The sequence below is a fragment of the Callithrix jacchus genome, chromosome 15 (assembly GCF_049354715.1).
Source record: "Callithrix jacchus isolate 240 chromosome 15, calJac240_pri, whole genome shotgun sequence".
NCBI classification, from domain to species: Eukaryota; Metazoa; Chordata; class Mammalia; order Primates; family Cebidae; genus Callithrix; species Callithrix jacchus.
Window position 1 is genome coordinate 28483684 of NC_133516.1, and position 15236 is coordinate 28498919.

The 15236-nt window shown below is 45.3% G+C and overlaps 1 protein-coding gene across 2 annotated transcripts in view; it reads left to right on the top strand.

The window, feature by feature from the left end:
• SACM1L (SAC1 like phosphatidylinositide phosphatase) overlaps positions 1-5508 on the top strand; it is a 59708-nt gene extending 54200 nt beyond the window's left edge. For both annotated transcript variants that reach the window (XM_054245558.2, XM_002758271.6), the window contains one exon: positions 3647-5508. In XM_054245558.2, the coding sequence (XP_054101533.1) occupies positions 3647-3783 (137 nt within the window). In that variant the 3' untranslated portion in view covers positions 3784-5508. The remainder of the gene's footprint in view (positions 1-3646) is intronic.
• The last annotated feature ends 9728 nt before the right edge of the window (positions 5509-15236 follow it).

Below are 15236 nucleotides of genomic sequence, written 5' to 3' on the forward strand. Positions count from 1 at the left end.
ACATTCATCTCCTGCTCAGTAGATCTGCAGTTTATATAAGACCAAGTAAATGTAGAGTAGAGGAAGAAGTCAAATCTGCATTTGTTTTGGGGTGGGCAGAGGGATGATTTTCTAGTCTTGTCTTGGTCCATACCTATGAAAATAAACTTAATTTACATTGTCGGGGTGAGGGAGATTCCACAAGACTGTCTTTTAGGGTAAAGATTTTGGGGCCCACAAGGAATTTGCTTGTGGCAGTTTGTGAGGGTGGCCATCTGGGAGCCACTGTCTTTGCAGCTATCTGCTCAGGAACAAAAGGAGAGTAGGAGCGTAGTTTTGTGAGATTCAGTTTCCAAGTTTAACTTTTCCTTTGGTGTAGTAAATTTGGAGTCCTGAGATTGTATTTCCCTTTCACATTACCAAAGTAGTACATAGTAATTATAGAAAACCCAGGCAAGAAAGGAGAAAATATTATTTATCATCATACCTTTCAGAGAGAAGTTAACCACTTTTAACAGTTTGATGTTTTAATCTTTATAAGTGTGATTTTTTTTTTTCAAAGGTGAGATATGTCTTTTCATTGTCTGCTTTTTTAACTGAGCGGTATGCTTTCCCATGTTCTTAATTGTTAATGGCTGTAAAGTAGTCCATGTATGTGAATGTATGGTTTATTTAACCAACTCAAATAAATGTTAATGGATTCAGATTTTACTTACTAAATTTTAATAGATGGAGTGTAAAATTGCCTGAGAACCTGAGTTGACAAGGTCTTTACTGGTTTTCTTTTTCTCTAAATATTTTGCTATGTTACTGAGTAAATACTTAAGATTAAAGTGAGAAGAGTGCATTCTTTATTCTCCTTTGAGTAATGTCCTGTACTTTGGAGGTTTGAGTCTGGGACTTGGTGTATTGTACCTTGGAGGTGCAGTCCTAGGCACTCTGAAAGAAGAGGCACCTTCTAATTTTCATCCTCGATCCTGAATTCATTGAGCAGCCTCTCTGCCTGTCTGGATTGCCCACCATCCTAGGGCACCGTTCATATGCTCCTCTCTTATCGAATGTCCCTTGCTCTCCCACACAGAAGTCTTAACCTTCTATCTGGATTTCTGCAGCACTCCTGGACCTCTCTGCCAGCACTTTCCTCTTTTAACCTCATTCATACATAGGGAGTTATTTTTCAGAGGTGGTATACCTCTTTAGTGTACCTGACATACCCAATGTGTATGTTTTTGGATGGTAATGATTTGCATACTTGTTTGTCTTTTTCACTGGATCAGCAACTTTTTGAGGATAGAGAATGTGTCTTTATTCATTGTTTTATCTCCTTTGTCCAGGATATAGTAATCCCTCAGTGAATGTTTGCTGAATTAAGGACTCTACCTGTACCACCACCACTAGTTCTGTGACCTTTTTGATAGGGAGGCTCAGTTACCGCCCTGTAGACAGTCGTGAGTTAGTTTTGACTAAATGCTTGAATGTTGAGTAGGGAGAAAGAGCCATCCTATTATTATTCTAAGTAGCAAAATTTTTCTGTAAAGAGCCAGGTAGTAAATATTTTTGTCTTTATGGATGGTGTGTGGTCTCTGCTGCACATTCTTTTTTTGTGTGTTGATAACCATTTAAAAATGTAAAAACCATCTTAATTTACAATGTAAAAACAGGTTGAGGTAGCACAGGCATTGCCTGGGACATGACTGCACATTTTGGGACAGGAAGAAAGAGGCAGCATGTGCCGGTTCCTCAGTGGCCAGCCCTGCTTCATTTCCTCTCTAGATCCTCTGGCTTTTTTCCTGAAAACACTGCCCAGTGGATGCCATTTCTGAGGAGCCACTCTGCTGTTAAATGCGTTCATTTTATTGTTTTGACTATACCCACGTTTACCTAAAGAACCTCTGGAGAAGCAGGAAAGTTAAGACCAAGAGCTCTGCTTGAATAAAATGGATGATTCTTTTAGAGAGTATCCAGCAGAGGGGCTAACAAAAACTGCCCTTCTTGTTATGTCCAATAAGAATTTTAAAACTCAGAGCCATGAAAATTGGCAATTATGCAAATTCAAGTGTATTTTTGAGTAAAAGATTGGATGCTATAGATGGTAACATCTCACGTCAGCTAATTGTAATAAAATAACGAGCTTTGTGATGTTTGGGTATGGTAATACCTGATTTCTAGCTCCTGCTGTGATTTTTATAGAGAATAGAAAACAAATGTAGCATGATCTCTGACAGCTTGTTAGGAAGGAGTCTGGATGCTGGTTTCTTCCCTGGTGTGCTCTCTTACTGGCTGTTATCCCCTATATGTTTCTCCGCCTGCAGATGAGGCCAGGACTATTGCAGAGAGAGGAGCTATTCTTTAGGTTCAGCTATTCAAGGAGTTAAACAAAGTAGATCTTTGCCCACTGGCCTGCTGCTAACCTTTATGAACTTCAGACTTTGAAAACTGCACATGCAGAGTTGGACTAAATATGTCATTAAAATATGATACTGGCTGGGTGCTGTGGTGTGTACCTATAGTCCCAGCTACTCAGGAGGCTGAAGCGGGAGAATCACTTGAGTCCAGGAGTTCCGGACTGTAGTGTGCCATGCTGATCGATGTCTGCACTAAGTTCAGCATCAATATGGTGTCCTCTTTGAGCAAGAGATCACCAGGTTGCCTAAGGATAGTGAACCAGTATAGGCTGGAAACAGCAGGACAGAACTTTCATGCTGATCAGTAGTGGAATCATGCTTGTGAATAGCCACTGCACTTTAAGCTGGGCAACATAGCAAGACCTTGTCTCTAAAGAAAATGTTACTGACTTTTGTTTTATATATTTGTATGTATACAAAAAACACCCTACAAAATATACATAACTTCACAAAAGTTATGTATAACTTATGTTTTGTCTTCATAACTTATGAATACTGTTTTTTTGTGTGCAGGTATTTTGATAATAGCTTGTATCTGTTATAGAACTATGAACAATTAATAGTTTTTTGTATTATTAAAATATACTAAAAGTGATCATTATTATTTGTATAATATAATAAGAAATTGTTTAGTCCAATGGTTCTTAAAGTGCACCTTCTTAATCAGTAGCATCAGCATCACCTTGGAACTAGGAGGTTGCTAGAATGCAGATTCTTGGGGCCTAACAGTTGATGCTTTATCAAGCCCTGTAGAAGATTCTAGTGCTAGCCAGAGTTTGAGAACCACTGGTTTAAACCTTAATTAAGCCGGGTGCGGTGGCTCACATCTGTAATCCCAGCACTTTGGGAGGCCCGAGGTGGGCGGATCATGAGGTGAAGAGGTCGAGACCATCCTGGCCAAAATAGTGAAACTCCTTCTCTACTAAAATACAAAAAGTAGCTGGGTGTGGTGCCAGGCGCCTGTAATCCCAGCTACTCAGGAGGCTGAGGGCGGAGAATTGCTTGAAGTCGGGTGGAGTGGCAGAGATTGCAGTGAGTCGAGATCGCGCCACTGCACTCCAGCCTGGCGAAAGAGCGAGACTCTTGTCTCAAAAAAAAAAAAAAAAAAAACAAAACGAAAAACCTTAATTAAAGAGGTTTTTATATTTTCCCTGTGAATGTGCTAGTAAACTTTAATGTTGTCAAAATGTGCTAAACAGCTGAAAACCAGGTCTGATATCAACAAACAACTCATTTAGCTCTTTGTTTCTTAATATCAACAGGTGACACTTGGACAGAAACACTGGCCTATGTGCTCTTCTGGGGAGTTGCAAGCATTGGAACATTTTTTATCATTCTTTACAATGGCAAAGATTTTGTTGATGCTCCCAGACTGGTCCAGAAAGAAAAGATAGACTGAATTTGTGTTTGTGGAAAGCGGCTTGGCTTGGAAGATTCCATTGTGCAGAATTGGAGTCTTTACTGACCCGCTTTCCACATCAGCCTAAGGTCTTTTTAATGCCTTTATCCAAAAGCACATCTTGTGCTCTGTGCAGGATGATGACAGAATTGATCGATGTTACTGCCTTGATGGTCTCTTTACTCTTGGAACTGTTATTGATTTGAAGCTATTCTGTAATTAATATAATAACCTGAATTCAGCTTGCAGAATGGAAGCTGAACCTGTTCATTGGATTCTGTTGATTATCAATTTAATCAGCTGTTACAGAATAAGTAATATATTTTAAAAAGCTAGCTTCTTTCATTATTTAAAACAGTAAAATTATTTTTGTAGCTCAGTGTCATTGTCATGGTAGAAGCAGTCACTGTCAGCAGGCATACTTTTCCACACATCTTTGGACTTTTCTTAAAGGTTCAATAATAAGCTAACTGTGCTTATAAAATGTAAGTCTCTTACGGACATCAAGTAGTTTGATGAGACAGTCTGGACTTCATCATAGGAAAGAGGAGAATGAGGTCTGGGGTTCTTTAAAGTATTTGGTGGGCTGCCTCATGACTTGAATCAGCTTGAACTGCCAGTGCACCAGCAGTTTAAGTATGATGAGAGAATTCAGATATACTTTATCTTTTTTTAAAAGTGTAAATAAAATCAAAGACTGTAAAGTCTGTCTCTGTGCTAGAGGTCCAAAGCCGCCTCCGTTTTAAAGATTGTCCCAGTGTGGAAGATGCCCATGGATGGTCAGCTACTTCCTCCTATACATTTGGGTTTCTTTGAGGGTCACTCATTGAGACATGCGGGCCTCTGAGAGGGTCTTGTTCTAGATTTCATATTGCACTTGGGGGGCAACAGCTGCTTTTCCACGCATGGTACTCTTGATGCTTTCACTCTGTCAAGGATTTTGTTGGCTATCAATGTGTCTAAAACTTAGTGCTTCCAGGTAGTTACAGTTCTCCAAATCAAGGACCAGCTTAAACATTAATTTATGTGCAAAAACAAACCTGAAAAATATGCTTTAGAAACTGTGTATAGTTCTAATTGTAAGTCAGGCTGTATATTCAAATTGTAATTATGAGATTTAAATATTAGAACCGTATGTAAGGTAGTATAATTACCACTATTTTAAAACAGTTCAGTTAAACACTGCTATAATATTTCAGTGTTGTGCTTGAAAATATGTACAGTTTTTTCAATATTAATACCTTATGTTGTCCTTAAATATTTCTAAAAGCGCCTTTATTTCAGCATTATCTTTTTTTCCAACATTATCTTTTATAAAACATTAACACAAGTTGTTACTTTTAGAAACTCTAAAGGAAATAATAGCTGGAAAACCCTCTGTAGTTTAAAATCAGTCATTAAAACTTACAATAGGGTAAGTCAATATAGCCCCCTGTTAACATGTAAATAAGCATAATTTGTTCCAAAGATGGAATATTGAAACTTAGTTCGTGTCTGCTGTAATATATTATTTAAATGCTACTGGGCATTTCACTTAAATAACTTAATGTCAGCAATGACAACAAAGACCAAATCCGAACTGCTAATGTGGCTGCTTTGTAGGGAATGGAATATCAGTGTGTTAGATCTTAAGGTATCAGTATTTCAGAATCCTGCAATGATTTCATTTCTAAATTCATGTACTGTATGTCCTAAGTGAAAATAAAATGTCATATTCTTTTCTAACTACTGTTGGTATCATTCATGTATGTTAAAAGGTGATGCTTTTCTTTTTGATCTTAGAATATTAGAAATCATGCAAAGTGATACGGTTTGGCTCTGTGTGTCCCCACCCAAATCTCATCTCAAATTGTAAGTGTTGAGGGAGGTACCTGGTCGGAAGTGATTGGATCATGGCCGGGGGGGGGGGTTCCCCCATGTGGTTTTTGTGAGTTCTCATGAGATCTGATGTTTTAGAAGTGTTTGGCATTTACCCCCTCACTCACTCACTCTCCTGCCACCATGTAAGCTGTGCTTTGCTTCCCCTTCACCTTCTGTTGTGATTATACATTTGGTGAGGCCTCTCCAGCAATGCGGAACTGTGAGTCAAACCTCTTTGCTTTATATGTTACCCAGACTCGGGTAGTTCTTCATAGCAGTGTGAAAACTAATATACAAAGCAATGCATGATCATTATAGAAAAAATAGAGTAAGCAAGAAAACGAGTAGCTTCTGCAAGTTTGCTTTCCAGTTATGATCACTTAAGACATTTTGTGTCTCTTTATCATTATTTTTTTTAGTTATAGGGAAACCCAGGGAAATAGTAAAGTGTAATGTTCATAAAAATGTGTCCCCCACCTTCAAATTGTAATTTGTCTTTCAAAATGGTATGAATCCCAGCTGATAAGTGGGAAAATATTGCTTATTAGAAAATGACACCTTTACAGGAAGATGTCAGTGAGCATGAGGGAAATAGTGACATAAACACATTGGTAGCTAGTGATGGCAGCAGCGGGCCGTCTGGAGTGGCCGCTGTCATTGTGCTGGCCACAGTGGGGAGGTGTGAGTGGTGGCGGCATGAGCGGCTGTGGGAGCAGCAGTGGCAGTGGTGAGACCCGTGTTCCCCACGTTCCCTGTGTCCTATGTCCCTGAGGCAGCCAACTGTGCTGCCCTCACCCACATGTGGCTGGGTGAGGCCTGCCTCCAGGCCCAGAGCCTCCACTGCTCTGGATCCTGGTCCCTGTCACCACCACTGTCGACCGCTGCTGCGGGAGGGTGTGGGGAGGAGGTGGAACAGTCCCTGGAGCCCGCTGCAGGGATCCCCCCCTGAGCCTGCCACCATGGGGGCTGCCATAGTGCGGCCAGGTTGAGTTACTTGCTGGCTTGGGGAGCAGCGTGGTTGTGTATGGAGGAGCAGGCAGAGAGGGGCCTGAGGCAGAGCTGAGCCTAGGGTGGTGCCATGTTTGCACATGGAACACAGGGGCTGGGCCTGGGGATCAGAGCTAGGGCTGTCCTTGGGGATCTGGGGTGGGAAATGGGAGTGGTGCCCACTTCAGGGACCCAGCCAATAGCATGGCCACCTCGCCCTCCCTGCTGACTGGTGCCGTATATGTCCCTTGGGAGGAGGCTCTGCACAGGGCTGCGTGGTGCTGCCCCACAGTAGGGTGACCATGGAGCCTGATGCTCCTTACCACCAGGCCCAGGGCTTGTAATTCGCTCCTGGAGGCACCCCTGCTGACTGTGAGCCAGGCGAGGGGGAGCCTCAGGCCACCCCTGAGCACTGGGGTCACAGGAAGAACTTATGGTGATGTCACCCCTGCCCCAGATGCTGGCATGGGACCAGCGAGGACCTAGAACCACACCCCAGACTGGGAGGAGGCATGGCCAGGGCTGCCTGCAAGTTCCGTGGAGCAGGTACGAGCCTCACCCTCCCAGGTGCAAGACCTGGGCGTCTCTGCACCCTGCACCCTCAGGAGCCCCCAATCTCAGAGTGGGGTTGGGGCCAAAGCCAGGCATTATCACAGCTTGGCAGGGTATGTGCACACTTGGGGCAGCCCTGAAACGCCAGCCCCTGCCACCTTGGCTCGCTCTGGACTTTGAGCACCAACAGTTGCTGGTGGAGGGGAGGGGCAGCTTAGGGGGAGGCTAAGGGTGTCTTGGCACTGGCCTGCAGGTGCCCCTTGGCTCAAGCAGTCTGGGCCCCATGGATGGCTGCAGGAGGCAGACAGGCTTCTGGGAAGAAGGGGATGGGTCCCTGGTGAGGCCCCACCTTCAGGACAGGGAGGGCCTGGAGGCTGGGGGCTAGGCTGCCAGTCCCATGGACCTGACTGGAGTGGGAACTTTGGGTGCCTTTTCTGGTCCTGCCCATGGCTGCCCATGGGCCAATTGGCATGTACTTTCTCCCTTCTGAGGCCTATAAAGGCCCTGGGCTCAGCCAAAGCAGAGCAGAGACAACAGGACAACCAGCTGAGAGACCTACTCTCTGCTGATAGCTGAACACTTGTTGGGGTGACCCACCTGGAGAGAGGAGCTACCCTCTCTGCTAGGAGCTGAACACTCATCGGAACACCCTGGCTACAGAAAGGAGCTACTCCCTGTGGGTCTCTGAGCTGTTCTGTCACTCAATAGAGCTCCTCCTCATCTTGCTCACCCTCCACTTGTCCACGTACTTCATTCTTCCTGGCAACAAGACAAGAACTCGGGATCTGACAAATGGTGAGGCTAAAAGAACTGTAACACAGACAGGGCTCAGACATGCTCCTTGCTCACCACATTGTGGAAGAAGAGAAGGAGAGAAGACTTGCAGCCCTTTGGGGAACCCAGACCTGGGAGTTCCCTGAGTCAGGGCTGTGGCTCCCTCTTTGGGGCCCTGCAGTTCCTAACATCTCCAAGCTTCTGGGCACCATCATGTTCCCCATTGGCAGCCATGGAAGCTGCTTGCAGTGTGTGCCTGGTCCAGCCGCAAGCCTTGCAGAGAGCCTGCACCCATGCTGGCACTTGGAGCTGCCTGCTCCACTGCAGCCGGTGTGTCTGACTGTGCAGTGGCTCGACCCCACACTTACACACCCCTTGTCACTCCACACCTTTGGCAGTCCTGGGATCCAGGCCGATAGTGTGGGCTGAGCTCAGCCCGCTCAAGGTTAAGCTGGAGCAGGATCCACTTTAAAGATTACTCTGGTTGTTGGCAGGTGTATTAGTTCATCAAGACACATACCCGAGACTAAGCAATTTGCAAAAGAAAGAGGTTTGGCTGGGCACAGTGGCTTAAGCCTGTAACCCCAGCACTTTGGATGGCCAAGGTGGGCAGATCTCAAGGTCAAGAGATCGAGACCATCCTGGACAATATTGGGAAGCCCCGTCTCTACTAAAAATACAAAAATGTTCTGGGTGTGGTCACACACACCTGTAGTCCCAGCTTCTTGGGACTGAGGCTGGGGCAGGAGAATTGCTTGAACCTGGGAAGTGGAGGTTGCAGTAAGCCAAGATTGTGCCACTGTACTCCAGCCTGGCAATAGAGTAAGAGTGTCTAAAAAAAAAGAAAAGAAGAGAAAAAAGGTTTAACTAGACTTCCAGTTACAAGTGACTGGGGAAGCCTCACAATTATGGTGGAAGGCAAGAAAGAGCAAGTTACATCTTATGTGGATGATGGCAGGCAAAAAATGAGAGAATGAGGAAGATTCAAAAGTGGAAACCTCTGATAAACCAAATCTCATGAGACTTATTCACTACCACTAGAACAATAGGGGGGAAACCACCCCCATGATTCAGTTAGCTCCCACCGGGCCCCTCCCACAACACAGGGGAATTCAAGATGAGATTTGCGTGGTGACACAGCCAAACACATCGGCTGTTGGACTGGAATTGAGCCTCCCTCAATTCCTTGCCACATAGTCCTGTTCAACATAACACCTTGGTTCATCAGGTCAGCAAGAGAGAGTCTGCTAGCAAGGAGGAAGTCACAGTGTCTTTTTTTTTTTTGAGACGAAGTCTTGCTCTGTTGCCCAGGCTGGAATGCAGTGGTGCTATCTTGGCTCACTGCAACGTCCGCCTCCGGGGTTCAAGCAGTTCTCCTGCCCCAGCCTCTGGAGTAAAGTAGCTGGGATTACAGGCGTGCACCACCATGCCCAGCTAATTTTTTGCATTTTTAGTAGAGATGGGGTTTCACCATGCTGGCTAAGCTGGTCTCTCCTGACCTCGCGATCCACCTGCCTCAGCCTACCAAAGTGCTGGAATTACAGGCATGAGCCACCACACCCGGCCCACAGTGTCTTTTGTAACTTAATCTGGTAATTGTTATCCCATCACTTTGACAGTATTCTATGCACTAGAGGTCAGTAGGTACAGCTCATTCAAGAGGAGAAGATTACGCGAGCACGGGAATACCAGATGGCGATCTTCAGGGGCCATCTTAGAAGTCTGCTGACCATAGACAGTAAGGAGAGAATACAAAGGTAAAGTGCAGAGCTTTTGCTGGAGGGAGTCAGGTGGCCTTCTGGAGGAGGTGGGGCTTAGGCTAGGACCTTGGTGTTCTGGCTGTCTAATGCTGTGTAGTGAATCAGCCCGAGAGAGAAAGAGGGGAAGGGAAGGATGGAGGAGGGACATAGACACAGCAGGTGTGCCATGAACACCCCATCCAGGGCAGCTACTTGAGTTCCCAGAGCCAAGGCACAACTCTGCTGTTATCCTCAACTCCTGGCTACGTTTCCTTCTTTGGAAGGAGTGTTGGGAAAGGCACCTAGCTTGCAAGAATTCAGTACTCAGTACTCCACCTCAATCTAAAACTTTACTGTTTCCCTCTATATGCTTTTGAGCATCTGGAGCATGGTTGGGGAGAACAGAACTTGTACCTTGGAAGCCCATGCTCTCCTTCCCACTGCCATCCCTGTATCTTCCCAGAGATGACCTCTAGCCTTACATTTCTTTCTAGTTTGGTACATATTATGTATCCCTAGATGCATAATATCTATATAATGTATATGTAATATCATCTGTATTGTTTCGTTTTGCTTGTTTTTGAGGTGTCTAGAAATGGTATCATTCTGGGCCGGGTGCGGTGGCTCATGCCTGTAATCCCAGCACTTTGGGAGGCCGAGGCAGGTGGATCACAAGGTCAAGAGATTGAAACCATCCTGGCTGACATGGTGAAACTCCATCTCTACTAAAAATACAAAAAAATTAGCTGGGTGTGATGGCGCGCACCTGTGGTCCCAGCTACTCAGGAGGCTGAGGCAGGAGAATTGCTTGAACCCGGGAGGCGGAGGTTGCAGTGAGCCCAGGTCGCGCCACTGCACTCCAGCCCGATGCCTGGTGACAGAGTGAGACTCTGTCTCAAAAAAAAAAAAAAAAGAAATGGTATTGTTCTGTTTGTGTCAGCGTTGTTCTACGATTCATCCACACTGATGGTTATAGCTGGAGTTCACCCTGTTAACTGTTATTTACCTTGTTTGTTTGTTTGAGACAGGGTCTTGCTCTCTTGCCCAGGCTGGAATGCAGTGGCACAATCTCAGCTCACTCCAACTTCCACCACCCAAATTCAAACAATTCTCCTGCTTCAGCCTCCCGAGTATCTGGGTTTACAGGCAAGTGACACCACACCTAGCCAATTTGTGTGTTTTATGTACAGACAGGGTTTCACCATGTTGGCCGGGCTGGTCTTGAACTCCTAACCTCAAGTGATCCACCCACCTCGGCCTCCCAAAGTGCTGATATTACAGGCGTGAGCCACTGTGCCCAGCCAACTGTTTACTTTGAATGACTATATTACAATATATGTATTTATTTGGATCTATTTATGACTGTTACAATTTATTTTTTGTCCAGTCTAATATTGATGGATATTCTGGCTGTTTGTTCTTGCACTAAGTACTGCTGTGAGCATTTTATATGTCTCCAGCTCACACGGGAAAGTATTTCTCTATGCTGCCTGCCCAGTGGTAGAATTATAAACCTGAAATATATAAGGGAACATGAAAGTCTTTTCTCAATTGCTTGTGCCATTTATAGTGTTACCAGTTCCACATTATCACCAATACTTGGCACTGGCAAACTTGCTAACTTTTTAATCCAGTAGGTATAAAATTAATATCTCATTTGACATTTCTCATTCACTAATGAGACTGAGGATCTCTTCATAGTTTTGACATTCTTTATATTTTGGAGAATAATTCTTTGTTATATGTACTACAAATATCTTCTGTTTTTGGCTTGTCCTTTCATTTTCTTATGGTGACTTTTGATGAAAGAAGCGTATAAATGGTATTGAATTTACCAGTGTTTTCCTAGCACATTTTGTGCTTATGTATGACCATATGATATTATCCGACAGAGCGTCCAGCGTTTTTGGTTTTGTTTTTGAGACAGTGTCTTGCACTGTCACGTAGGCTGGAGTGCAGTGGTGTGATCTTGGCTCACTCCAACCTCCACCTCCCAGGTTCACGCTATTCTTCTGCCTCAGCCTCCCAAGTAGCTGGGATTACAGGTGCCCACCACCAAACCCGGCTAATTTTTTGTATTTTTAGTAGAGACTGGGTTTCACTATGTTGGCCAGACTAGTCTTGAACTTCTGACCTGTGATCCACACAGCTCCACCTCCCAAAGTGCTGGGATTACATGTGTGAGCCACTGTGCCCGGCCTCATCATTCTTTTTCCTCTAGTTAGCCAGTTACTGAGAATGTTTTTGAATCTTGTCTCCCTGGCCTAGAGTGCCACCCCTGTTGTCTCTCAAGTCTCCTCTACTTGTGTGTGTTGGGACTTTCTATTCTCATTGATTTTCCTATATGTGTTCACTGCTGAGAACTCATCTTGCAGGAAGTTTCTGTCCCCACTGTGAGCCCTGGGCTCCTAAATCTGTTAGGCAAAGAGCTTGATGTAATGCATTGTCCTGACCTGCAGTGCAGTTTTGGAGAAATGTGGGTCCTCGGTGTTAACACTTGTTTTCTGACAGTGGATCTGCGGTGAGAACTGTTTGCAAACACTGGATTACACAGTTATCTAACCTGCAGGACCTGTCAGAAGTTTGAAAAGTCACTCTCCTAGAGGAGGTGTCTGGTGTGCAGCATCACCCAAACTTTTTAGCCTATGGACTCTTTTGTTCCTAGAGCATCTCTTAGGACCAGCCTTCCATGGGATTCATTTTGTGCAAGGCCAGTATGGAGGTGACGACTCTGGACTTAAAGCTGAAAAACATGGGCTGCAATCTGTTTGGACCTCACCTGAGTGTTGAATCTGATGGCCTCTTAATTATAAATGTTGAAATTCTCATCCACGTGGCAATTCCCTAAGATCCATGCCCATGCACATGCACGTGTGCACACACCTGCTGAGAGATCCGGGTAAGTCTGTGAGTGGGGAGTCTTCCTTGATGTCCAGCTCTCATCCTTCCCTGCCTCTGGCCTCGTTCCTCTGGACTGGACATCCATGCAGAAGCTCCCTGATGTGATCTCACTGGGCAACAAATTACTTAGGGGCTGTGACATGTTTCAGTGAATTTCCTGGTCCCAGGTAAAGGAGTTAGATGGTCTGTTTGTTCCTAACACTTCCCTTTATAGATTATTCTGAGCATGAATTTGCTTTTTGTTTTAGTTTTAGCCAAAGGTCCGGGTGTTCATCTTTCTCCACTCACCATTTTCAGTAGTGCATGCCTATTGCCCCTTTATTATTCTGGTAGTACAGACCTAAAGAAAGTATCATCCACTAAAATACTGTTACCATTTTGTGTTCTAAACCAAGCTCCTATTAGAGTTGAGTTCAAATATAGATTGACATTAAGAAAAGTAGAAACTGTAAGTGGTAAGTCATGTTTAGCAGAATTTAGGATATTCTCTCTGAGCTTCTGGGACCACACATTCTCCTGGGCTTTATTTTTTTAAATTTTGAGACAGGGTCTTGCTCTGTCACCCAGGCTGGAGTGCAGTGGCACAACCTCTGCTTCCCAAGGTCAAGTGATCCTCTTACCTCAGCTTCCCGAATAGCTGGGACTCCAGGCATGCATCACCAGACATGGCTAATTTTTGTGTTTTTTGTAGAGATGAGGTTTTGCCAACTTGCCCAGGCTGGTCTCGGATTTCTGTGCTCAAGCGGTCTGCTGGCCCGGGCCTCCCAAAGTGTTGGGATGACAGGTGTGAGCCACCGCACCTGGCTGCTCTGTTCCCTGATGATCTCCTCTACTGCACAATGCTGTGAGTCAGGAATTCAGGCATGGCTTGGCTGAGTGATTCTTCTGTTCCAGATGGCACTGATGGAGGTCACTCAGTGGCATTCATCTGACAGATGGGCTGGTCTCTCTGGTCCAAGCTGGTCTGGTGCCCAGCCTGGCTGGAAGGTGGACTCAGCTGGTCCTGTGAGCTGCAGCACAGCAGCCTCAGGGTAGTGGGGCTTCATTCATGGCAACTTAGGGCTCCCCAAGCGAATGTCCCAGCAAACCAGGTTAAAGCTGCGTGGCCACATGATCTAGCCTTGATGTCAAATGGTGTCCCTTCCATCACATTCTTTTGGTTGAAGCAGTCACAAGCCCACCTAAATAAGCCCATGAACCATATCCCTCTGTGGGAGAGGTGGAAAAGCGCATGTGGCCACGTCTGAAAACACGTTGGGAATTCTGTAGGCCTTGGTCACAGGCCATCTTCTTCATGTATACCCACCCCAGATGACCTCATTTAGACCTTGGCTTTAACTAACATCTCTCCGCTGTGCCTCCCAAATTTGTATCTCCAGCCCAGACGTAACCGGAACTCCAGATTCGGTGTTTAACAGGCTACAGGATATTTCCACCTGACTCACAGACATATCAAGCTTCACATGATCAAACCACTCTTGATTCTGACCAGCTCCATTCCCACTTTCCTTATCTCAGGAAATGGCACCAGCATCCACCCAGCAGGTGAAGCTCTTTACTCCGTTTTTCCCTCAACTGGGCATCCAACCCATCAGCAAGACCTGGCAGCTTTCCCTCCAAAGTAGAGCTCAAACTTGCCTATTTTTCTCCATATCCATTCCCACCTCCATGCTGCAGCATCTTCCGTGGGTTTACTACAGTAGCTTCTGGAGTGATTTTCCAGCCTCCCCATACTCTCCTCTCCCATCCATCCTCCACGGCAACAGTGATCTTTCAAATATAAATCAGATCTTGCCAGGTCCCACAGTGAACCCTCAGTGACATTGTTTCTCTTCAAGGACAGTGAAGCTCCTTGCTGTGGCCTGTGAAGCCTTATGTGATCTGGCCCCTGCTCACTCCTCCAAGCTCACCTCCCATTGCTCACTTTCCCATTCCAAGCACAGGCCTCTTCTCTGTTCTTTCCCTCCTCGGGGCCTTTGCACTTGCTGTCACCTCTCCTGGACAGACCTTCCAGGAATTTTAATGACTAGTTCATTCTTCTTCAAATTTCAGTTCACAAAGCTCCTCAACTGCTTAATTAAAGTACTGTCCTTTTAATGCCACTGCATTGGGCCATTTATTTCCTTCTTAGAAATGATCACAGTGCGGTGGTTCACGCCTGTAATCCAAGCACCTTGGGAGGCTGAGGCGGGCAGATCATGAGGTCAGAAGATCGAGACCATCCTGGCCAACATGGTGAAACCCCATGTAAAAATACAAAAATTAGCTGGGTGTGGTGATGTGAGTCTGTAATTCCAGCTGCTACTCAGGAGGCTGAGGCAGGAGAATTGCTTGAATCCAGGTGGCAGAGGTTGCAGTGAGCTGAGATCGCACCCACTGCACTCCATCCTGGGCGACATAGTGAGACCTTGTCTCTACTAAAAATACAAAAAATTAGCCTGGTGTGGTGGTATACACCTGTAATCCCAGTTACTTGGGAGGCTGAGGCAGGAGAATCATGTGAACCTGGGAGGTGGAGGCTGCAGTGAGCCGAGATTGCGCCACTGCACTGTAGCCTGGGCAAGAATAGTGAAACTCTGTCGAAGAAAGAAAGAAAAAAAGAAAGAAAGAAAGAGAGAAAGAAAAAGAGAAGGAAAGAGA